Source organism: Syngnathoides biaculeatus, chromosome 11, assembly GCF_019802595.1.
Source record: "Syngnathoides biaculeatus isolate LvHL_M chromosome 11, ASM1980259v1, whole genome shotgun sequence".
NCBI classification, from domain to species: Eukaryota; Metazoa; Chordata; class Actinopteri; order Syngnathiformes; family Syngnathidae; genus Syngnathoides; species Syngnathoides biaculeatus.
In genome coordinates, this window is record NC_084650.1 from 1,476,020 (window position 1) to 1,501,960 (window position 25,941).

The 25,941-nt window shown below is 40.6% G+C and overlaps 1 protein-coding gene across 1 annotated transcript in view; it reads right to left on the reverse strand.

The window, feature by feature from the left end:
* The window catches only part of pcdh11 (protocadherin 11), a 225,023-nt gene that overhangs the window by 130,818 nt on the left and 68,264 nt on the right, over nt 1-25,941 (reverse strand). Inside the window, exon 4 of the mRNA XM_061835510.1 lies at nt 7,586-7,645. Within this exon, the coding sequence (XP_061691494.1) occupies nt 7,586-7,645 (60 nt within the window). The remainder of the gene's footprint in view (nt 1-7,585; nt 7,646-25,941) is intronic.

The following is a 25,941-nucleotide window of genomic DNA, read 5'->3' on the forward strand; positions in this document are numbered from 1 at the left end:
ATCTAGCTTGGGCTGGACCAGCATGCAAACTAGTGAACCTTTTTGTGCTTTGTCAGAGTCATTAACCATAAGACTCTAAAGTTTTCTTCTTATTCCAAACACTTGTATGGTTGCAAGTTTACCAGGGGAATTGCTCGTCCATGGGAAAGGGGAACTTAGGGTAAAAGTTTTTTTTAATTGTGCTGCAATACCTTTAAATGTTTGTATTGGGCTTTGTGAGTGTGTGTGCACGTGTACACTGGAGTATGCCTTCATGTTTAATAAATGTATAGGTTTGTCCTCATCTCTTTAGCAACGCCAATGAACCAGCCATCATTTTGTCTTTTCCATGGTGCAGTGCTATTTACTGTATTTTGTACTCTAATGAGCTTGTATTTTTCACCACTAGGCAGTGACATTGCATTAATGTAAGTAAATTACAATACTGTACTTTTATTGTCCAATATATGTCAAAACATTGCATCAACATGATGAATTCTTTCACATAACTCTGTCTGAATGTCATACAGGATGTTTATAAGAGAACTGCATTAACAAATGTTATTGTGCAGTTTCCAGGTGTGAAGTTACATTAGGTTGCATGTAATAAAATAATAATAATAGTAAAAATAATAAAATTACAGCACAATATATATATATTTTTTTTACTTTGACACCTGCTGTTTCAACTTTAATTTTCTAGTTTCACAAATCTTTGAAAAGTTTGACGAGAAGACATTATGGAACCACGGTAGGTATTATCTATGAGTAAGGCTAAAATGTTTCAGTTTAGAGTATCAGAGCGGTTGGACTGTCGATCTGCAGTACACAATGACTTCCTATTAATATGTTGGGAGTGTCAGGAGGGCCCATTCTGTGCAGAGATTTCCATGTGGATCTGGCCTGTGGCACCGGAGTACACGCTCCCAGCCATCTGGGCTGATTTGACAAATGATTCTCCATCAAAGGCCTGTGCACTGATTTGTGTGGTAATTGATTGGAAGGGAGGTCTTCAAATCCCTGATTGGTTTAGGTTGATATAGAGGGGAGATATTGCGTGGCATGTGCAAGCTGTCAGGAGAAAGGGAGCAAATACAGAGCAGGAGATCTGGGAACCTAAATGCTGAACTGTGCTTAAATCCTACGTCGAAGTGTGATGGCAAATTGAAATTGCTGTAAGAATGTAATTGTGTTACAGCGCAAGTCTTGTTGCTTTTTTCTTTTCTTATTAATCTGCCACAATATCATTTTTTTTGAGTCACCATGGAAATTGGATTTCAGTTTTCCAAAAGAATAATTCAGTTTCTAATAAAATATCATTGATTTGTTGCTTATGGAGGCGTGGTCTGATTTAAATATATGAGTGTGGTTAGTTTTCGGAGATGGAAACACTTACACCTAAATATTCCTTCATCACAGACTCTTGAATTTTTCATGCCATTAGTCCTTTTTGTGGAAACTGCAGGACAAGAGAAAAAAATACTTCTTGGATGGGTTTTCATTGTTCACCGTTTGAGGATGATGAGAACCTCAAAAAGAAGGTATTACAAATTTTAAAAAGAAGAGAGCTGATTATGCTGATACAATATTTACAGAAATACAAAAATATCATTACTTTTACTGAACTGTATCACATGGGTTGATGCTTGGACTGTTTATCGGGAGCTTCTATTACTGCTGTGTCCAGAGTACCTACCGATTCAATGAAAACCAAACAAACTATAGAGCCTTGGTAATAAGCTTCTGACTAGAGGGAGAGATATGTCTCAAAATTATTTGCACGTTTCTCAAATCCACAAATACAGCTGTGATTTATACCTGCTCTTTAAATCCACTAATTATTACAAGGGTTTCCACAAACATACACCAATATACTGTATCTGCAATTTACATTTTTTTGTTTGTGTATTTCTCATAATTTTCCATTTATAAATATTCCATTTTGCTTGTGAATTGTTGACGGTGCGTGTTTGGCTCAACAGGGATGCACACTTGTTTTTGAGACAAACGTAACGCGAAGAGTCACCGATGGTGTAGTGCTACACACACCTGACTTTGATACGGGCAGCGTGGGATAAATTCTCGCTCAGCGATGGTGTTGATATTTGCCCTGTGACTGATTGGCGACCAATTCAGGATGCAGTCCGCCTTTCGCCCAAAGGTAACTGGGATAGGCTTTGGCAGTCTGTCGGCAATGTGGTACAAATGGTTAGAGTGTGGTCCTCACAGTTCTGAGGACTGGGGTACAAATCCCAGCCCCACCTGTATGGCAATTGCATGTTCTCCATGTGCCTGCATGGGTTTTCTCCAGATGCATTATTGGTAGACTCTCAATTGACCTTGGGTGTGATTGTGAGTGTGACTGTTGTGTGTCTCCATGTGCCCTGGGATTGGCTGGCAACCAGTTGGCCTCACAGTTCTGAGGACCCGATTTCAATCCCAGCCCTCTCTGTGTCGAGTTTGCATGTTCTCCCCGTGTCTGCGTGCGTTTTTTCCAGGCACTCCGATTTCCTCCCACATCCCAAAAACATGCAACATTAATTGGACACTACAAATTGCCCCTAGGTGTGATTGTGAGTGCGCCTGTTTGTCTCGATGTGCCCTGCGATTGGCTGGCAACCAGTTCAGGGTGTACTCTGGCTCCTAACTGGGATAGGCTCCAGTACTGCCGTGACCCTTGTGTGAATAAGTGGCTCAGAGAATGGATGGAAATGGGCCACTGTTATTATTTAAAAAGTGTAATAATTATAAGATGTTTTTTTTTTTTATTTTGATGACAGATGAGGAAGGTGATTTCTTTGTTTTACTTACTAATGAGGCACTTCTTATTGTGCAGCTTTTTTAGCTATGGTCAATTTATTAGGTATTTTAGCAGGGTCGGGCCACAGACAGTTAGATTCCTAGAAAAATGACTTCTTGCAGTCTCAAACAGAGACAGCAACACTGGTGCCTAGTGAATGGAGGGAGCACCTTCTTACATGTGTGAATTGTAAAACTGTGCATGTCAAAAATAAATGAACGAGTCCACTAAGCCACAAATTGTGGATGTATTTGTGGATTTTAAAAACAGGTGGAAATAATTTGTGGACTTGAAAAATACAGGTGAATTGCAGATATATTTGTGGATGTTAAAAATACGTTAAAATCATTTACAGATTTGTAGAACAGGTTTAAATTGCGCATATAGTTGTAGATTTGAAAAACATACGTGATAATAATTTTGAAACATAACTCTCCCCATAGTTAGAAATTTATTACCAAAGAGCTGTAGTAGATTTCGTCGTCATTCAACCAGTCTGGACTCTGGACACAGCATTTATAGTAGCTCACTAGAAATAGTCCAAGCATCAGTCCATCTGAGGCAGTTCAGGAAAAGTAATGATCAGTAAAGTTTATGGGCGTTAAAGCTATAATCCCCCAGTTTTTTCTGTTAAAAACAAAATAATAATAATTTTCATCCAAGTCACTAATAGAAGCACGGACACAATTTTGATTCACTTCCTCTAACATCCTAGTGTATAAGTCATTATGCTATTTTTTATATTTAGTGAATGTCCTGGCAGCATGGTGAATCAGCTGGAAAGCGTTGGCCTCACAATTCTGAGGTCACGGGTTCAATCCTGGACCCGCCTGTGTGGAGTTTGCATGTTCTCCCCATGCCTGTGTGGGTTTTCTCCAGGCACTCTGGTCTCCTCCCACATCCCAAAAACATGCAACATTAACTCAACACCCAAAATTGCCCCTAGATGTGATTGTGAGTACGACTGTTGTCTTTCTCCATGTGCCCTGCGATTGGCTGGAAACCAGTTCAGTGTGTACCCCACCTCCTGCCCGTTGACAGCTGGGATAGGCTCTGGCTCTCCTTGTGACCCTTGTGAGGATAACCGGCTAAGAAAATGGATGGATGAATGTCCTATTCATTTCCACGGTGCCCCATTTGGTGAAAGCACAGAAATGACGCATATTCTTCAAAACATAAATTAAAAATGTTGTCGAATCACATATAAAAGGCATAACACCCATTGCCTACGTCACAATGAAGCGACGGCTCTGTCCTTTTGTAGTAATGCATAATTCCAGCTGAGGGGGGAGCCAAGAGTTACATACATTGAAGTCACCCACAATGTTGGATGTTCATGTGATAAAGAATTAAACCGGAGTAGGCTGTTCATGTGACAGTGAATGTGGCTGACTGCCTTTATTCCACGGCAGGCTGGTTGCGTCGCATATGTTTCCCATTTGATCCAGACATGCCGTTCTTGATAGTGACACACACCACATTGCACTACTCCTAGAGGCAATACACGACCTTTACATTTGTCGTACATTTTTTTTTTTTTACGCAGTTACAAACTTTAGTTGTTTGACAATGGTCACTATTGGAGCATTAAAGCCTTTTATGTATGGAAACAACCTAACATGAAGAGTTGTGTCCCATGCAAGACATGTCGAGTGGATGCAAGACTTCCAGTGCTACCTCAGTAGCCATGCATCTGCAGCTGGATGCTTTTTACATCAGCTTCATCGCTCTATGTGCTTCTTGTTTGGGCGGTACGGGGATTTTCTTATGTTATACAAAATGAATCATTATTAACGTTTCCTCTTTCAGTGTCAGTTTCTGACTTAAAATGGTGCTGCATGCTGATTTTTTAAGCATTTGTATTCATTGTAATCGGTGTGTTTACATGCTCCACACTAGCTTCCCATGATGAGTGCACTTGAGGAGGCGCGGGGGGTGGGTCAGTGTACCAAGCTCATAACTCATCTTTCCTTTTGTTGAATGATTTCTTAAAGGGGAGGAGTTTATATGTGGGGCAAACACATCGGATACAGAAAGGACATCTTGATGCACAGCTGTAATTTGTCTTCAGTATTTCTGAGCTGGCACGAAAAGAATAACAGTCAGGCCCCATACTATCTGAAATGCTTGAACCCCACCCCCAAACCTTGCCCTCTCCATCTGTCACCTAACTGAATTTTGTATTGTACATAGAGAACATGCATGTATGTGTCAATGCATACAACAATACCACCAATACATTAATTAGCTGCACATGAAAAAATAAAAACACTACCATTTATTACTTGCATAAATCCTATTTGCCTATATTTTAGACGTTCCTAGCATGACATAATTGTGACACTGCTATTAATTTGGTGGGGGGAAAAAATCCATGTATGTGCTCATTATTGTGCACTACTTGTGGTTTAATGAGAAACACTTCTTCATGTTGCAGCCTTGTGAAAAACTGACACAATTTTCTACCGCCTGAAGCCTGGTGTCAGAATTATGATCTTAGCCTCACCCCTTACCCAGACTGCTGTACTGTAATGATGCTCTGAGGTGAGCCTGCTCATCAATTATTCACAGAATCCAAGATTTTCACTCTTAATCTTCTTGCCTGCTAGAGGAGACCATTTAAGAAAACTAGCAGAGAAAATAAAAGGAGCGAGGAGAAAAAGATGAAGACAGCAAGTTGCTTGGCGGGTGAATAAAAGCGTTTGCGGCGGGCAGACACTGCATTCGATGCGAGTATAATTGTAGTATAACAATGTGCAGACTTTGGGGATTTTCACTATGTAGTATATAGCCTTCAGACTATGGAAACCAAAGGACCCGAACAATCTGCGGGGCCCACCCACTCGGACAGACGTTAATCATCTTTGCTGAGATTCTGCCACTGCAAAATTTGGCCAATGTGTCAAGAAGCAATTATATATACCCAATCCCAACCCCATCCCGCTTCCCCCACTATCCCACTCTCTTAATATAATCACAGAGCAGCACGTTCAAAAGCCCTCTCGTCATTACACTATCTTGAGGAGAGGGCGGAGGGGGATGCACACAATACAGATGAGAAAAGACATGCAAAAAGACGGAGCAGATTCCATTCAGAGAACCCTTATAAATGTGAATATTATTTTACATATGAATCATAACCAGCCATTTGCTCGCTCACTGAACAACCTCCTGAGCTGATTGATAGTCTAAATTACCCCAGATGGCCCATTGCAATGCCGGCACTTTTTGGGGTCGGTGTAGATTACAAAGACTAATGGTAGCTGACGAGAGGGCGAATATGTTCTGCTGCTAACAGTTAAAATGGAAAGAATTGCATCCACAAATGTACTGTTTGCCCATTACATGAGTATATGGATGAACAAAAAGAGAAGAGTGACGGAAAAGGAGCAACAACTCTAGATTGTCATCATTTTATTACACTTTGGGATTGGACAATTGTAGTATTGCCCCGAGTGCCTAATAATCTATTGAGGAATTGCTCCATCCCTGCATGTACAGTAGGACATGTCACCTTCTGATCATAACTTGATGGTCTTTTCTTTTCTTGTGATTTCACAATTACAAAAATGAAAGACGTGTGTACAAATATAGCCATCATTTCAACCACTTACTGAGCCGCTTATCTTCACGAGTGTTGCAGGAATACTGGAGCCAATCCCAGCTGTAATCGGGCCAGAGGCAGGGTACACCCTAAACTGGTTGCCAGCCTATCGCAGGGCACACGGAAACAGAGAACAGTTGCACTCACAGTTACACCTAGGGACAATTTGGAGTCTCCAATGAATGCATGTTTTAGGAATGTGGAAGGAAACCAGAGTGCCCGGAGGAAACCCACACAAGCACTGGGAGAACATGCAAACTCCACACAGGCAGGGCCAGGATTTGAAACCCAGTCCTCAGAACTGCCTGTACAAATATATTGTATTTCTATTTGTATTTATTATTATAAATTGTACTGTCCTCCCACACTCTGCACTTGCCAAAGTCATTTTTTGACAGCGAGCTATACATTAGCTTTACAGAAGAGCACACGGCTTTGACCAGTTAATGAAAGACTTGCAGACAGGTTCCCTCCATTGAGCTTTTTTTTTTTATTGAGGTCGTTCACTCCTCCCTGTGCCACCCCCACCACTCATCCGCAGGAAAAATGGACACGCATTCACTGAAAAGTGAACTGAGATTCTGTGACTTTCAATGCAGCACATTATCACATTGGGGAATTAATCTGAAGAAGAACTGAAAAGTTGCTTCGAAAGACTTGACATCATTGGTGTATGGTGATCACTCTGACTCTGCACATATAGAAATAATTAACATTGAATAAATATCCACAAATTGTTACACTCATTCACGCTTGAATTACATTGGAACAGAAGAAAGTTTAGTTGAATCAAATAAGTCCAACAGTAAATTTTCAAGCACAAAAGCGTAACCCCTCCAAAGTGTGTTTCATGTGTTATGTTGGGAGGAAAAAAGAATCTCCACTGTGGTGGGTTTAAAAAAATAATAATAATAAAAAACAAATTTGCCAAGTGTTTATAAGGTGAACTAGCCTGTCTTCTAAAACAACCAGGCTTGTTTGCAACAATTCAATGCCCTGAGACTGAAATTACCTGGCGGGATGACAATATGTACAGGTGGATTTAAATCATTACGTTATTATCTCTATAAATCTAAAATTATATTTTACCTATGTACTGCCTCATTCTGAGGCTTTTTGGTACATGTTAAACATCTGGGTATTCACCAAATATGGTTCGTAGGGTTATTTTATTCAATCCAATGGCTGAAAGCAGCTCTTACCTTATGGGGACAAGTGGGAGGTGGTGAGTTAAAAGACTTTTCTGGCGTCTGGATCCCATTCTACAAGAAAAACACATTATCAGGGCTTGTTTCATTGGAAGTCATTTCCATCTAAATACTCAGTGATACTGTAGAAGTCGCAGCTTTTATGTATAAGAGCACTTTGGGAAGTATTTTTGTGAGTACCGGCAACCGAATAAACAAGCACATGCCATCTGATCACTAATCCAAGATCTGCAGCTTTTGTTGAGTGTGATATTAAATCTTTATCATTTCCACATCCATCAAACATCACGTGAATAGGGATGATGGTTCTGTTTTGCTTTCTAGTCTAAACCATTATTTCAGTCCCTCTACAAAGATTTTAAATTCTTCTTTGTAGGAAGATTCCCCAAAACATGTCTTTTTTCCTGGAATCCTTTTTAGGTTAAATGATTATCACATTGTTAATACACAAATACATTGCTAGCGTACAAGAAAACAGCATTAACAAGCCGACACGAAGTATGTCAACAAGCCAACAACAGATGGTCCCACTGCTTGTGATTATGCAAAGATCCAAATTATTTGCATACTCACAGTTCCATGGTGAAAAAAAAAGGAAACTGAAGTGTCTTCAGTTGACCCTAGTGAGGGATGAAACGCACAAATGAATGAGGAAAGCCAGCAGGGCAGTGATGGCTGAGCGAAAGATCTTTGGGAGCTTACCAAGGAGCTGTGAGCCCTATCCCAGGAAGACACTGTTGTGTTCCAGGCAGGTGCTTTCAATTATGCTCTCATATCCGAGCATGCAGCTGGGGCACACCTAATGGTGCCCCACAAGGTATCACAAAGACAGATGTGACACTCAACTTTTGAATCTTAACATGTATATTTAATTATATTGAAGGAAAACACCTCACTTGCCGAACAAACCAAGTGAGGATTAAAAAAAAAAAAAGTCAGGCTTTCACTGCAGCATAAACACCACATTCATGAAATATAAATGAATAAATGGGTCTAGCTGGGACAATGAATTTAGTAGACAAAATCTTCCCTGCAGATTGAGTAGGCTATGTAACCATGATACCATCTAATTGATGTGACAAATAAACATGAGTTATTGTCTTGGGGGATAGAGACAAGGAATGGTTGCTATGTTTGGGTGCACACAAACCTAGATGAACATACATTCATTTAGACGGCACAATTTCCACCACTGAGCTTCATTCCAAACCACACTCTAAGCCAAATGCCTGTTACCAGTGTCACTATCACCTGGACCACCCACCTGCATACAAAACACCATCAGCCTAATGTTCCATTTCTATAAAAACTCTTTGCCAGCCTACACGAACATTACATGGGCACAATAGAAGTCAGAGTTTAGCTGCTAACCCTGCTGAGAAGAAAGATTTTCCATCTCATTAGCCCTGTCACCTTTTAATGAACTGCTAACAGGGCAACATGACCACAGAGTAACAATGCACTGAGCTTAAGGCGATGCTTTGTCAGAATCATACCATAAAAAAAACAAAAACAAATTGTAGGCCTGTAGAATCCTGTCTGGTGGCAAGAAAAAACTTGAATATCTGTGCTTTGGTTTAACATCAGAATTCGTATTGTCCTTGTACATATTTTGCTGTGCATTAATCAACCAATGTTTGACATGACATGACAGGATAAAGTGATTTTTTTTTTTTGGAGAGGTGACGTTTAGATCATACTATGTTAGTTCAGTTTTTTTAGCATCTGACGTTATTTTTACATTTCAAGGGGTAACATGGAAGGAGAAAGTTCCTTATTGTTTTATTAACTGTCTGAATTTCTAGCTTTCAACCAAGCCTTAATTCTTTCCCAAATGATGATGAGATGTCAATATGTATTTGCCCTAGTGGCTGAAAACTAAATTAAACTTCACGACCGGAGTGGGACCACAAGAGACAAAAACATTTAAGCAACCCACAGTAAAACATGATGATTCAAATGATTCTATTATTCGGACCAGATGATTCTAATATGCAAACACATCCTCTCTAACATAGCTTTTAAATCAAATATACACCAAAAAAACCTGGTGTACAAAGGGTGACCTTCAAATATTTTGGCTGCCTATAACAAAACTGACTCCAACATTCCTATGTACAATAAAACAGAAGAAAAATGACAAAAATATGAATTATGATCCACAGGACATTTTTTTCCCTCAAAAAGTATGTTTTAATTCACATGGAATTCACATTACAGAGTTCATGACATGACATTCAAATTGTGATTAAAAGTAAATAAAAGAGTGCATATTCTATCTTCAACAGGCATTTTAATCTAGGAGGAAAAATATTGCACAGAAATAAATATTTACAAATCAAAATGTGGTCCTCAAACAGTCTTACTAATTCAGTTCACATACTTAGGAGCATTGTCGGACCTTAAAATAAGTGCTGATGATCCTAACCTCTACATTTCAACACACATTTCCTCAAAGACATTAAAATCTTACCAGGTATTGACTTCATTTTTATGATTCTTTAATTATTATGGCATTGGATTATATGTAAATCAATTGCATATACAACTCAATCTGTGGAATTAAAAAAAGAGTGAGTTATTATTTCTAGCATACATTTGAAAATACAGGAGTAGAAAAGAGTCACATCAATTTTTTCTGAAACATTTTACAGACTATCGGGACAATGGTTGCCGTAGAGATTCTGATGCTGTTGTTGTCTTTTCAGAGTGCTAAATTTCTTATTTGTGTCTGTGTGTGTGTATGTGTATGAGTGTAATTTGATGAGACCTGGAACCACTGCTAAGCAAACAGAAAAATGTACAAAACCAATTTCAATGGAGTTGGGACATTATGTTAAACATAAATAAAAATAGAATACAATGAATTGAAAATCATGCTCAACTTCTATTTGTTTGAATACACCACAAAGACATGACATTAAATGATCAAACTGATAAACATTATTGTTTTTAGCAAATAATCATTATCTTGGAACTTTATGGCTGCAACATATTCCCAAAAAGCTTGGACAGTTGGCAAAAACGTTGAGGAATGCTAATCAAATACGTGTTTGGAACATCCCACAGATGAATAGGCTAACTGAGAACAGGTGGATGCCATGATTGTGTTTAAAAGGAGCCTCCCTGAACTGCTCAGTCATTCACAAGCAAAGATGGGTCGAGGTTCCCCTCTTTGTGAACAGTGATTGAGAAAATAGTGGAATAGGTCAAGGAAAATGTTCCTCAATGTAAAATTCCAACGAATTTAGGCATTTCATCGTTTACGACCTATAAAATCATCAAACGTTTTAGATAATCTGGAGAAATCACTGCATGTAAGTGGCAAGGCCGAAAAACCAACATTGAATAGGCACCACTGCATCAAAATCAGACGTCAATATGTAAAGGAAATCACCACATAGGCTCAGGAACACTTGAGAGAACCACTATCAGTAAATACAGTTCGACGCTCCATCTGTAAATGCAACTCACAACTCGACTATGCAAAGCAAAAACCATCTATCAACAACATCCAGAAACCCCGCTGGCTTTCTGGGCCTGAGCTTATCTAAAATGGACTGATGCAAAGTGGAAAGTTTTTCTGTGGTCCAACGAGTCCACATCTCACGTTCTTTTGGGAGATTGTGGACATCGCATCCTCCGGGCCAAAGAGGAAAAGAACCAATTGGACTGTTATGGGCATAAACTTCAAAAGCCAGCATCTGTGATGGTATGTGGCTGTGTCAGTGCCAATGGCGTCCGTAACTTACACATCTGTGAAAGCTTAAAGAATTAGTGTCCTCAGCTTACAAACATTAATTGAATGTTGTTAAAAGAAAAGGCGACGTGACACCGTGGTAAACATGAACCTGTGCTAGTTTTGTAGGAACATGTTGCAGCCATAAAATTCTATGTTAATGATTATTTACTAAAACAATAAAGTTTATCAGTTTGAACAATACATATATTGTCCTTATAGTGTCAATTCTTATAGGTTCCACATGATTTGTAAATCATTGAACTGTATTCTAGTTTTGCTTAACACAACATACCAACTTCATTGGAATCAGGTGTGTAAGAAACATGATCATTTTTGTCTGATTTCTTGGAAACCGGTTTTGTTGTTTGCACAAAGTGAGATGCACCTTGAATCTACATGCAAGAATAGTCAAAGTACAAAATAGCCTGTTCACATTCATGGCACCATCAATGGCAAAGAGCAGCACAAAAATGAACAAGAAAAGCATCCATACACAAGAAACCCGTATGCACTGTTGCCGTCCAAAAAATATTTGACATAGTCATTTGCAGCAGCTACAATACCATACAGTACCGTATAGTGTCTGACTGCATGTTGTTTTTTTTTTAATGCAGCCCACCCGTCCCAATAAAATGCACTTCCACTAGGCCGACAGGAGCAATGTAGTTCAAGGATTATCAAATGCCCTTGATCATGTATTTTTTTTTTTTAATATGTGGCACACATTGCTAAATCCGGGGTAAGAGGAGCCTTTAACTGTGAGGAACATAAGGGGGAAAAGACATATAGTGTTGCATAAAAAGATCAAATTTACAGTACATTACTCATATAAATGTACCATACCAAAGCAAATGTAAAAAAATATAATGTAATATATCTGTCCATCCATTTTCTGAACTGCTTATCCTCACAAGGGTTGTGGGAGTGATTAACCTATCCCAGCTGTCAACGGGCAGGAGGCATGGTACAACCTTAATTGGTTACCAGCCAATCACAGGGCACATAGAGACAAAGAGCCACACTCACACTCACAACTAGGGGAAATTTAGAGTGTCCAATTAATGTTGCACATTTTTGAGATGTGGGAGGAAACCGGAGTGCCCAAAGAAAGCCCACGCAGGCACGGGGAGAACATGCAAACTCCACATAGGGCGGTCCGGGATTGAACCCGGGACCTCAGAACTGTGAGGCCAACGCTTTACCAGCTACCACTTTGCCCTTCATCCTCGCAAAGACTCTTCTGTCACATAGAACACCAGACACCTTCCGCCAAATGTTCCACCCCGCTTGGACCCGTTTCTTCACTTCCTTACCACACTCTCCATTGCTCTGGATGGTTGACCCCAAGAATTTGAAGTCATCCTGCCTTGCTATCTCTTCTCCCTGGAGCTTCACACTTTCCCCACCGCCCCTCTCATTCATGCACATATACTTATATACTTATATGTTTTACTTCAGCTAATCTTCATTCCTCTCCTTACCAGTGCTTGCCTCCATCTTTCTAATTGTTCCTTTACTTGCTCCCTGGTTTCACTGCAGATCACAATATCATCTGCGAACATCATGGTCTAAGGGGAATCTGGTCTAACCTGATCTGTCAGCCTACCCCTTACTACTGCAAACAGGATGGGGTTCAGAGTGGATCAATGATGCAGTTCCACCTCCACCTTAAATTCTTCTGACACAACTACGGCACATCTCACCGCTGTTCTGCTGTCCTAATTCAGGTCCTGTACTATTCTAACATAATTCTCCACCACACCGGACTTGCACATGTAGTAGCACACTTCCCCTCTTGGTCTCTGTTATAGGCTTTCTCTAGAGGTACAAAGACACAATGTAGATCTTTCTGACCTTCTCTGTACTTTTCCACGAGCATCCTCAAGACAAATAACGCATCTGTGGTACTCTTTCTAGGCATGAAACCATCCAGTTGCTTGCATATACATACTTGTGACCCGAGTCTAGCCTCTACTACTCTTTCCCATAAATTCGTTGTGTGGCTCATCATCTTTATTCCTCTGTAGTTTCCACATCTCTGAACATCGCCTTTTTTCTTAAAAATGTGAACTAGTACAGTTTTCCTCCATTCTCCTGGGATCTTCTCTCCTGCTCGTATTCTATTGAATAAGTTGGTCAAAAACTCCACAGCCGCCTCTCCAAATTGCTTCCATACCTCCACTGGTATGTCATCAGGACCAACTGTCTTTCCATTATTCATCCTGTTCAGTGCCTTTTTACCTTCTCCCTTGCTAATCAGTGGCCACTTCCTGGTCATTCACTGTTGTCTCTTCTACTCTTCCTTCTCTCCCATTTTATTAATTCATTAACTTCTCAAAGTACTCAACTTAGCACATGACTGGCAACAGTCAACATATTTCCATCGCTATCCTTAATCACCTTTACTTGCTGCACATCCTCTGCATCTTTATCCCTCTGACCGGCCAACCTGTAGAGATCCTTTTCTCCTTCTTTCGTATCCAACCTGGTGTACATATCGTCATATGCCTCTTGTTTAGCCTTCGCCACCTCTACCTATGCTCTAAGTCGCATCTCAATGTACTTCTTTCGCCTCTTCTCAGTCCTCTCTGTGTCCCACTTCTTCTTTGTTAATCTCTTTCCTTGAATGACTTCCTGTATTTTGGGGTTCCACTACCAAGTTTCCTTCTCCCCTTTTGTACCAGAAGAAAGCCCCATGTACTCTCCTGCCTGCCTGCCTCTCTGAAAACCTTGGCAGTAGTATTCCAGTCTTCCCGGAGCTCTTCCTGTCTGTCTCGAGTCTGTCTCACCTCTTTCTGAAAGGTCACACAACATTCTTCCTTTCTGAACTTCCACCACTTGATTCTCTGCTTTCTTCTGACCTTTGCCTTCTTCATCTTCAGCATTGGATCTCTGCGCTTTGCAGATGCTGTGGTTTGTCACTGGAGCAGTTCTCAGCCGAGGGTGAAGCAGCTGGGATGAGAATCAGCACCTCCAAATCTGAGACCATGGTCCTCAGACGGAAAAGGGTGGTGTGCCCTCTCTGGGTCGGAGATGAGATCCTGCCCCAAGTGGAGGAGTTCAAGTATCTTGGGGTCTTGTTCACAAATGAGGGAAGAATGGAGTGGAAGACAGTTAGATGGGTGCAGCATCTGCAGTGATGCAGACTTGGTATTGGTCTGTTGTCATAAAGAGGGAGCTAAGATCCCTGTTACAAGCAGCCGAAATTAGTTTCCTCTGCAATCTGTCCGAGCTCTCTCTTGGAAATAGGATGAGAAACTCATCTGGGAGGAGCTCGGTCTTGAGCCACTGCTCCTCTGCTTTGTGAGGAGCTAGAAGAGGTGACTGGGAAATCTGATTCAGATGGCTCCTGGACGCCTCCGTGGTGAGTTGCTCCGGACACGTCCCACTGGAAAGAGACCTTGGAAACGACCCAGGACACATTGGTGGGACTATGTCTCTCACTGGCTCGGGGACATCTCGGGATCCCCCCGAAAGAGCTAGATGGAGTGGCTAGGGAAAGGGAAGCCTGGGCAACCACTGCTAAAGCTACTGCCCCTGGCAGCGGAAGCAGTAGAAAATGGATGGATGGATGGATGGATGGATGGATGGATGGATGGATGGATGGATGGATGGATGGATAATGCATCCATCCACTTTCTGAGCCGCATATCCTCACGGAGCCTATCCCATCTTTCATCTGGGAGGAGGCAGGGTACACTCTGAAGTGGTTGCCAGCCAATCGCAGGGCACACAGAAATAAACAACCAGTCACTCTCATCATCACATGTATGGACAATTTGGAGTCTTCAATTAATGCATGTTTTTGGGATGTGGGCAGAAACCGGAGTGCACGAAGAAAACTCACGCAGGCAATGGGGAGAACATGCAAACTACACACAGGCGGGGCCAGGATTTGAACTTGGATCAACAAAACTAAACGGTAGATGCTTGAAGCAGTCAACTAGCATTTCACCTGATTTAACATAATATAAATAAATAAAATGAGTTTTCAATGTTTTCTTATATTTTGTATTGTGTTGATACTTGTTTGAACTGTTTTGAGACAGACTCATTGTATGGGTTTTGAGATCCACATGGATCTCGTGTGTTATTATTCTTTGCCTTTGAAAACAACATAAACAACGAGGCTTTGGATCCCTGAACCCCCAAAACTGATTTCCTGACAAAACTCCTCCTTACCCCTGCCCCCTGTTGCACTGTGCTGCTGTTCATGACAAAAGTCTAAGCCTGGGGCTACTTTACACGGCTTCAATCCCTGCATTGTTATTTAGCAGTTGCCTTGGACATGCAATCGAAGGGACACGCAATATGCCCAACACTTGTACTGCAAAGCTGTGCCTTTTTCTATGATGCCCAAACTGAAATCCTATAATAGTGAGCCAGGGGATCTGTGGCGCTGCCCCTCAAAAAAAACGCTGCTTTTGCTCAGTGTAGTATCACCCCCAATTAATGTCATCGCCAAGACTAAAATGAGACATATCAAAACAATTATTTTGATGTGGCTTCAAGCAGCACAGAATTTCACTGTGAATGGCACTGGAATCTTGGCTCATTATAATGCCTGCTTTTGGGAAAAAAAACATCAAAAATGATTGAATATCATTTTAATGGGTAAAAACCTACAAGGCTTTCATGTTGTCTACCTGCCATGTTATTGATAGACCATGTCAGTCAAGCTAAAGAACACAAGGACGGCATACAGACAGGCTGACAAGACATAAGCAGACTGCCTTCCATCTTCCTCCCTGCCTGGCATGTTTACCTTGTATGTGAGCAGAGTGCAGCGCTACGCGTATCTATACACGACGATGGAGGTCCAGACGGTACTGAATTGAAGCTGCACATATAGCACATACACTTTGAAATATTGCCAGGTTGGGCCTCATTTGCAAAGCAAGTTGACAACAAAAGCAGAATACTCCACCACTTCAAACCAAATTTTAGTGAAAGCAGCTGGTATGTTTGCTGAGTTTGTGGAGAGAAGGGATTTGTGAGGGTAACATCCGGTGTCTTGTGAGGGACCTTCTGATGCAGTTTGTTCGTAGAGCTTGTGCTACACCAGTGCAATGCCATGATTGCTTTGGCAGGGCATTCTAATTTACATGGGAGGGAGTTCTGGAGTCACACGGGAGCTTGCCTTTGACCGACATGCCAACAACTCTCTGGAAAAAAACATGCAGTTACAACCTACTGGCCGTTGGGTGTCAAACTAACTTTTTAAATAAAATAGAATGCATATGTATGTATAAAACAGCTGTCATAAATGTGTAAATTCTGAGAGCTTAAGTATGAATTTATTCCAAAGTCCGGAGCCCCATGCGGGTGGCTAAGATTCAATTTTCGTCAACAAAAAAAACATTGTTCAACGAAAAGTCTCATTTTCCTATAGGCATTTTTGCAGGATGTAATACATTATTGTTTGTCTATAAATTTAGCAAACAATGTGTTTCATCAATTCATTGAGATTCTTTGGTTGTCTGTTTAACTGCAAAATTGCTGAACATTCACATGAAGTGCCTAAGGCATCTTTCTAGGTTACATGTTCAGAGTTAGGTTGAGAAAAAAAATGTTTTGACTCACTGTATCGAGATTTTTTTTTTTCATGAAGGGATTGAGGCCTAATTCTTCTCCAGCAGAACACAACAGAACAGAATACACAAGCCAGAGGATCACCAATAAACATGAACTGGAGATTTAGTTTGTTTGTTTTTTTCTCTCTCTTTTCACTTTAATTCTGAAGAGCTTCTGCTGTTGAGAATTGTTTTGACAACTGCAATATTGCTGCGGATTAACAAGAATAGGATTCCATATGAAGTGGCTTCTTAATCTGAAATATGTGAAGGAAGTTTAATATTATTTTTGTTAGCATCTGTTGCAGTTTGGTTTTTTTTCAACTTGAAGATACAATAACGCTGTACATTTCCCAGGCTGAGGAATTGAGCAGCATTGGGGTGTTTTCACTGAAAAAGGTAAAAACTAATTGTATTCTTCTATTCTTGTTTTGTTTTTTTTTGTGGCACTCAAAACTCATGTCTATACACCATGAAAAAGTCCAAAAATAATGAACCTTGCATCCATTTGCATGTCGCAATTAGCTTAAGATAATGTTAAAGTTAAAATATTTAGTATCACCGGTTTGCAGAACAATATAATAATTGAAACCAAAGCATGTTATTTTACGTATATTACAATCTTAATTGCATGACGCCTAATTCTTTATTACAATTACAATTAAAAAAAAAATCACCTTGTAATGCTGGCAGTACTGCCACATTTTGTAGCTGAAATGAACATATTGTACATTTTATAAAAATATTTAAAACCTTTTCTCAGGTTTCTGTGACATGCTTTCATCCAATGGTAAACCTTTCACTCTTAGTTTTTTTCCCACGAAAATTAACCTGCGCATCAACGAGGATTATCTCTCACAGTGGACAGGCACCTACGATGAAAATTTCAGACCCCTCTATGATTTCTAAATGGGAGAACTTGCAATATAGCAGGGTGTTGAAATACTTGTTTTTTTTCATTGTAATTCGCTACATGTGCATCGTGACATTAATTAGCTGGATAGTAATGTCAAATCAGTTCAAACTAGAATGTCTCTTGTACACGTTGCTGGCACATTTTAGGAAGTGGGCAGGCAACTTGGTTTTATCCCTTCACATGTTAAGAGTGGCCAGGCCCTTCAAAAACTCAACTATTTCTATACAAGCAATTGAAGTTCATGTCCCCTTTAAAATGAAAATTGACCATTTTTCTCCCCCAACACACCATATTGAGGCAATACAAAAAGAGACTAAAAGCTGAAAATCTCTCTAATCCATTAATATTTCTGGGTGACTTTCCAAGATAAATACTTTCGCTTTGTCTCAAAGAACACGCCTCGCCACATTTAAGTGTCTTTGGGATTCGGCTCAATCCACATGGCGGGAGAAAAACTTGTACACTTGACCATGTAATGTGACATGTTTGTCACAAGCCGGAATGCATTTCTCTCTTCAAAGTATATTTCTTGGCCTGCTCTCATCACTCACTCCCTCAGACCAATTTGTCGCTCTAAGCCTCACCGCGTTGCTGCCAGTGACTGGATGATAGCAGTGGGCCTCTCTGATCCAGGCAGTGGCAGGGGAGCTGGCCAAGTGTTACGCGAACCACCCTGGGACAACCAGCGGGCACTTATGCCGGCTGATGAACGCCTACATGGCAGGCGAAAGCTGGCAATGCAGACTCTTTCAATTCGACACGGAAAGAAGCTCATCTACTGTCTTGGGACATTTGTTTTGAGCCTGTGCCGTACATTCATTGCAATTCCCTTTTCTTAGCCTGGTCAAGACTGTAATGAAGTCCCCTTGAGAAAAATAAACCTACAAAGAGTACAGAGAAGAGGTGTTTGACATTCCCCTGAATTTTTGTGACGCCAATTGATGTCATTGGAGGCCAAGTCACATGGTTGGAAAACAGCATGGACTGGCACAACGTGGGGATTTATATGTATTTTGCTGTTCACCAATCAACATATAAAAACATATTCATATCTAGATACAAATATTAACTAGGGGTGGTCTAAACCAGGGATGGCAAATCTTTAGACCGCTGCCTTGACTTGTGTAACCACACTCAAAACTCTAAACACTTGTATCTTAAACAATCTTTCCCCGTTGAAAGGACTGGGAATTACATTCAATCCAATTGACATTGGGCTTCTTTTCTTTTGTATGTCTTGGTTACCAGAATCCAGTATAATACGGATGTACATAATACACAGAGAAGAGTGTGCCTGTTAAATCATTCAGTAAAGTGCATTAGTAGTAGTTATTTTACGCAAAGGACACGAAATAGACGTCTGTGACTCCTATTGTATTGTTTGTCTATATGTGTTGCTCAACCATTTGTGTTTTAAAATCCATTGCTTGAAGCATTAAAATTATTGTAACATTAATGCTAGCTTTGCAAAATTTTAACTCTGAATCATGGTAAAGAGCTTTAAGGAATTACTTGGCTTCATTTAAAAAAAAAAAAAATCACAATCTGCACAATTTACCACCTTCATGCTTTGCTCCCAAGACAAAAAAAAAAAAAAAAAAAATCACTCCTAACTGGGGTAATTTGAAGTCAACAAACAGCCATACTAAAATACTGAAAAATACATTGCCATCCATCCATCCATCCATTATCTGCACCACTATTCCTAACAAGGGTCACGGTAATGCAGGTTCAGGTTGGAGGACCCTCAGCTGGTTCCTAGCCAATCACAGGGCACATTAAAACAAACAAACAAACAACCATTTGCACTCACATTCACACGTAAGGGCAACTTGGAGTCTCCAATGAATGTTGCATGTTTTTGGGATTTGGGAGGAAACCGGAGTGTCTGGAATAAACCCACGCAGGCATGGGGAGAACATCCAAACGGCACACAGGCAGGGACGAGATTTTAACCCCGATCCTCAGAACTGTGATTCCGGCACTCTACAACTGTGCCACCATGCCGTAATAACATTTAATTGATAATTATTCACTATAAAAAGACACTGGACATTTCTAGTCTACAAACTTGTGAAAAATTGAGCTTCAGCCTGACTGTGGAAGAACCTGACAAACCTGATCAAATCACATGAAACAGTTTTCAAATAAAATACAACAGGGACCATGTACCAGAACCGCTGATTTTCAGAATTAAGATTTTCACACCCACATGCTAAAACCTTTTTGAAAGATGATTTGTTGACAGATTAGCAACTTTTGATACTTTTAACTCACAATTTTGGACAGATAGTTGGGTTGTTGAAGCATTCATCACTCGAAGCAGAGGGCAATATTAACTCACAATTTTGGACAGATAGTTGGGTTGTTGAAGCATTCATCACTCGAAGCAGAGGGCAATATTTACTGTCATGTGAAACTTGAAACAATTACAATGCTGGCAAGACAATTTTAAGGGAATATATTTGCTGGGATACAAATGTGACAGACAGACATAACAGAGAGGTTATGGTCCAAAAATTCCAAATACTCAACAAGCAAAATTGTAATAAATAGATGCAGCAGTTATCTACAGTGTGTGTACGTGTGTGTGTGTGCTTTCAATCCCAGCCCCTCCTGTGTGGAGTTTACATGTTCTTCGCATCTTCACGGGTTTTCTTCAAGCACTCCGTTTTCCTCCCACATTCCAAAAACATGCAACATTAATTGGACACTCTAAATTGCCCCTCGGTATGATTGTGAGTCCAGCTGTTTGTCTCTATGAGCCCTGCGATTGGCTGACAACCAGTTCAGGGTGTACCCTGCCTCCTGCCTGTTGACAGCATTGATATGTTTTGGTTGAGGCATGACTACATTTTACTGCACGTAAATTTTGTCCATTTTCATTCTGCAGGGGTCTTTCTCAGGAGTGCAACGCAACACAGCACCTCACATCAATATTCCCGTTTTAATACAACTATTGAGATCTTTATTGAAATGCTTGGATGCTATTTTATTTTTAAGCTTTTTAGCAACAGCCAATTTAACCGATTTACTACTGCTTTTCTCACTCTGTCTGGGTTTGGATGGAGAGTGGAGCATTAAATATATTCAAAATTGCATTACATCGGTCTTGTTATTCTTACAGGCCAAATGCTATTTTGAGAAATTGTTATGCATGAGCAAATAATTTGCACTCCTGTGTCTTCCCATATCATTTTCACATCTCTTATTTTTGTAATACAAAAGTGGAATAAGTAAATGTATGATAATGATCTTGTGTTTGGTTAATTATAGAGAACCTGCTCTGTCTTGATTAGCTATCTGCTCCCTGTAGCAGGCGTGAGCATTTCACGGAAACGATCGTTCCGTTACCGTGTCGTTACCCAGCCTGAGAAAACACGGAACCGAAAGTACGTTTCACAGATCTCAGGGCTGAAATTTAATAAAATTCTCCCACGTGTGGAATGTAAAACAAGTTCTCAACGAAATACAACAATCTGTATTAAATGAACCTACATGAACCGCTTTATTTTTAATGATTAAAACGCCCAGCTTTGTCAGTGTGGTTTACAAACGGCACCGGTTTCCGCTTCTGCGCTACGCATGCGCAAGGTCGAGTTATTCATATCCGGGTCACTCAAACGCTAGTCAAACATGTCGGTTGCTAAGCGTAAAAGACAAGAGACTGTGTCCCTAAAGACGTTCCAAAAGTGGACTATATCTGAAGAATTTATTGCCGAAACCAATGAAGAAGGTGAGGTGATAAAGCTGAGGTGCAGAATATGAATATAAAATCGTTTCCCACCGTTTCCCAGGACAAAAATCAACGGAACCCAAAGATCGGTTACCATACTTGCCGAAATCCTCATGCCTTCTGTAGAGGTAATCAAAATCAACCTTCCAGACCTCTTTGGTTTTAAACTCCGTCTTTTGCAAACATACTTGGGATTAATGGCCCCGTCACAACATGACGTTCTGGCCAGCGTCCTATAGCGTTTGAGGAAACGTTGGTAGTCGGCTATGGTCGCCCGGATAGCTCCAGAGTAGCGTTGTTTCCACGCCAGTGAACGTCAATGATAGCTGGGAATTGGCGGAGAACGCCGGTTTGGAAAAAAAGTTTTGAACATGCACAAAAGTTCTCACCGAGACCAGCGTTCATCAAGATTTAATTTTAAACGCTGCAGAACGTTCACGAACATCTGTGGAACGTTTTACTAAGGTTCGCCGAGCGTTGCACTCGTTTGCTTATCATTAGTCAGTCATAACTTTAGCTTTACTTGGTTGTTACTTAATCATTTGCTTTGCAGTGAATGACTCACTGGCAACCTGTCAACGCCCACTGAACAATCCCCTAGCGCACACAACGTGTAACCAAAGTGAAACAACGTCGTTTGGTGTCCATTAAGCGTCATTCAAGCATTTCCCGAACTTCCATGCATATGGGTATATAAACCGATGCTTTGTAAAAGCAAGGTCCATTTAATATTAAGCTACAGTAGAGAGCACCTACTATGGAAGATCCAGAAAGCAGCAGTTCGTTTTTGCAGAAAAACTCCACCAGACTATCCTCAACAGCCCGGTCCAGGATCCTGCAATCCTTTCTCTGCTTCTTTTGTCTCTTTGTTGGACCGTCCTCACTGGGTTTGCATGGTGTTTAGAGTCCCCAGGGGGTGTCACATGGTGCGTGCCTTCGCTGACATGCTCTTCCTCTTGCTGTTGTATTTCCTCCAAACACATTGCTTGTGATGAAAGAGGCTTAGCTTTCTTACTAGCAGTGCTAATTGCTGAAGTCCACGCCCTAACTTTTTTTTCTTCTCGGCGGCATGATGCTCACTGTTCTAACTCACGACAACAACTGAAGTGACTATGAACCTTCCAACGTTTTAGTGCCGGTTCCACTGTAAAAATTACACGCCAGCAAAACGCTTTTCTGTCGTTATTCACCCATTGGTCACACACTCAACACACTCGTCTTACATTGACAAATCGCTCGTCGCGCCACAATGACGCGTTTGCACACGCTAATGTTTTTTAGGGGTATCTTATTTGGTCGCTGTTACACACTTTTTGTGTGTTAGACACACGTTAAGTCATGCGTTAGACACACGTTAATCACACGCCACACGTGTCATCCGCGTTTGAGAACGCTGAAAAATAGAACGATTGAAATGTTCAGAGGACGTTGACCAGAACGTCATGGTGTGACGGAGCCTTAAGCTACAGTATGCATGGTTACTGCAAAATCTCATGTATTGATATGCCCATATGACTGCCACCAGCCATCAAGCATCCGACATTCAATCCACATGAAATAGACCCCACTGATTGAAGAATGAAGACACAGAAGACCTCATTTACAATTACATCAAATAGCAGGCATTTAACTGTATTTACACAAATAGATATAGATGGGTGTGTTGCACGTGATTTACTAAGATTGCAGTGTTTTACTAAAATCCCACTAACTTGCTTGTTAACTAACAGATTGTGCGTGCGGGCACAACCAAGTGAAAGGTAAATCCATGTTATGTTGGGAAAGAACAAATGCTGCAAAATTGCAATACTAAATGGAAAACAAAGGTGAGGAGGGCAAGCAATACAAATTAAGGAAACGTTTATTGGAGCTGATGGAGCTTTCTGCCAACTCAGAGGTTCTTTCTTTTATTTTCAACTCAAAAGTTGAAAATGATGGAATTGGAAGTGTTCGTGGAAATCAAAGATACTTCTGATTTAAATCATATATATATATAAAACACTCATAATTTTGGTGAAACTAGAAAAAAAATATTTAAAGTAATGTGATTTGACTTAACTCATCCAGAGTGCATTAGATTAGATTTATGTGCTCAGCCTGTGTAAGACTTTTTTTGACACTAGAGCAAGTACATTCAGACAACTGGTCTAGGAGAGGATAGCGCCAGTTATCATAGTGCTCTAAAATCACCAAGAAATTCAGAGTTTTGTCATGAGAAACTTGGCTTTATTTTATCTTAGCGATTGTTTCCAAGACAGCCCTTTGATCAATTAGAAACTCCAAAATTACACTGCTCAGGAGACCATATATGTTCCGATCATTTTTGGTGGCATTTCAAAAATGTTTACACGAGAAAAAATGTTCTCTCCACCACCTCTCATTTGCCTATGCTGTGCCTCTTGAACATGGCTTTCAGATGCAAAATCAGCCACTGCAATTAGTTTCAGGTTTAATAGATCATGTTGAGTAAGATACATTCATGATTGGCATACAGTCCTCACACAACGCAAATGGACTGTGTGACAATTTAGCCCATTTGGCAGATGCAATTCTGGTGGGTCTGTTTGTAGGTTGGCTTCTACATTTGGTACTCAATCAAGTTTTGAGCCCATTTTCCCACTTGCAAACCCTTGATTAATCAGGGCCAGAGTAGCTCATTGAATGCCTAACCCAAGCCTTTTATTTTTACGACTGTATACACATCTCACCATGCACCAACAACCTTTTGCTTCTCTGACTGTGATTTAGGGTTTGATTGGAAATCAAAACGGAAAGGTCCAATCAGTTTCCCTTGTATTGGCCTTGTTAGCATGTGTGAATGCTCCTTGAGCACTGATGGTAGTGACACTGATGATTAAGGCCAGAGCCCAATCAAACCAGCTGTGCTCCGGCCTCCCCATCGTGCTCCTTGTGCCAAACTTCTTTTTGACTGTTTGACACCAAAATCAAGCAGGGAGGCATCCACCAGAGCCCCCAGTCTGGGGATTATCTGCTACACATGAATTGGACAACTAGGCAGAATAGGATTTTAGTAATTCAAATATTCAGGCAGAGATAGAGAGACAGAGACAAAGAGAGAGGGAGATAGAAAGAGAAAGGGAGAGAGAGGGACTAAGTCTTACTCCATAGTGTTCCGATACAATGTAGTATTCATTTAATCATCTTCAGCAAACACTTAACTTTTTGTAGTTATGCTTAATTGCAACTGGACTATTAGTAAGATAACAGAGTACATGGCATGTAAAAATGGACTTCGTCTTGAAAATATAAATTACTAAAATAAGTAAATACTTGGGCACCACGGTGGACACCTGTCAAGCGTTGGCCTCATAGTTCTGAGGACTGGGGTTCAAATCCTGGCCCCGCCTGTGTGGAGTGTGCATGTTCTCCCTGTGCCTGCGTGGCTTTTCCTCTGGGCACTCCGGTTTCCTCCCACATCCCAAAAACATAATACATTAACTGGACACTCTATACTGCCCCTAGGTGTGATTGTGAGAGAGTGAACTGTTCTCTGTCTCCATGTGCCCTGCCATTGGCTGGCAACCAGTTCAGGGCGTACCCCGCCTCCTGCCCGTTGACAGCTGGGATAGGTTCCAGCACTCCCGCGACTCTTGTGAGGATAAGCGGCTAAAGAAATGGATGGATGGAAGTATATATTTGGTGACACGAATGCAACGTCCAAAATAGCGGTAGGCTGTCAAACAAAAGCACGTGCAAAGTCTTGTAAACAACTAATAGAGCTGTCATTGGAGAAGGCAGAGGTCGTGACCATGGAATGCCTGGGATATTTGATCCTCACCCAGCATTTCCAGCATCTTTGGGAAAGGCTTTATAGATCAGAGCAAAGCAGCACTAAGGTTTAATCAGAGCCAACACAGGGAAACACATGATGGGGTCAGAACCCAAAGGTCAGTTGCGGCTGCGAGCTGTCATGTTGTCCGCTCTGTTTACTCTGTGTTGGTGCCAGTGGACACATAACACGTCTTATCTTGAATACAGTATAGTGTACACAATCTAATGAGATTAAATTCAAAGCTCACTGTGGAGTCATACTTTAAAAGAGGGTTAATTGAACGATATTTTTATCCTTCTGGTTACCAGGAGAGCTCTTTCTCATCTATTGGTTACCTTGGTTAAATATGAGGTAAAATAAACAGTAAAATGCTAAAATCTGCAAAATTTATTGCCGGTCCACAATTCTGGTCACAAAATACTCCAAACTCATAAACCAGTATTGTTACGAGAACAGTTCCATAATACAAATACATTACAGATATACAAATGTATTAATTTGAATAATAATTTAATCAGTAACATATTCTTGTGTTTATATGAAAACTGTTCCGATCTGCTCTTATGAAATTGCACAAAACTGAATCACCT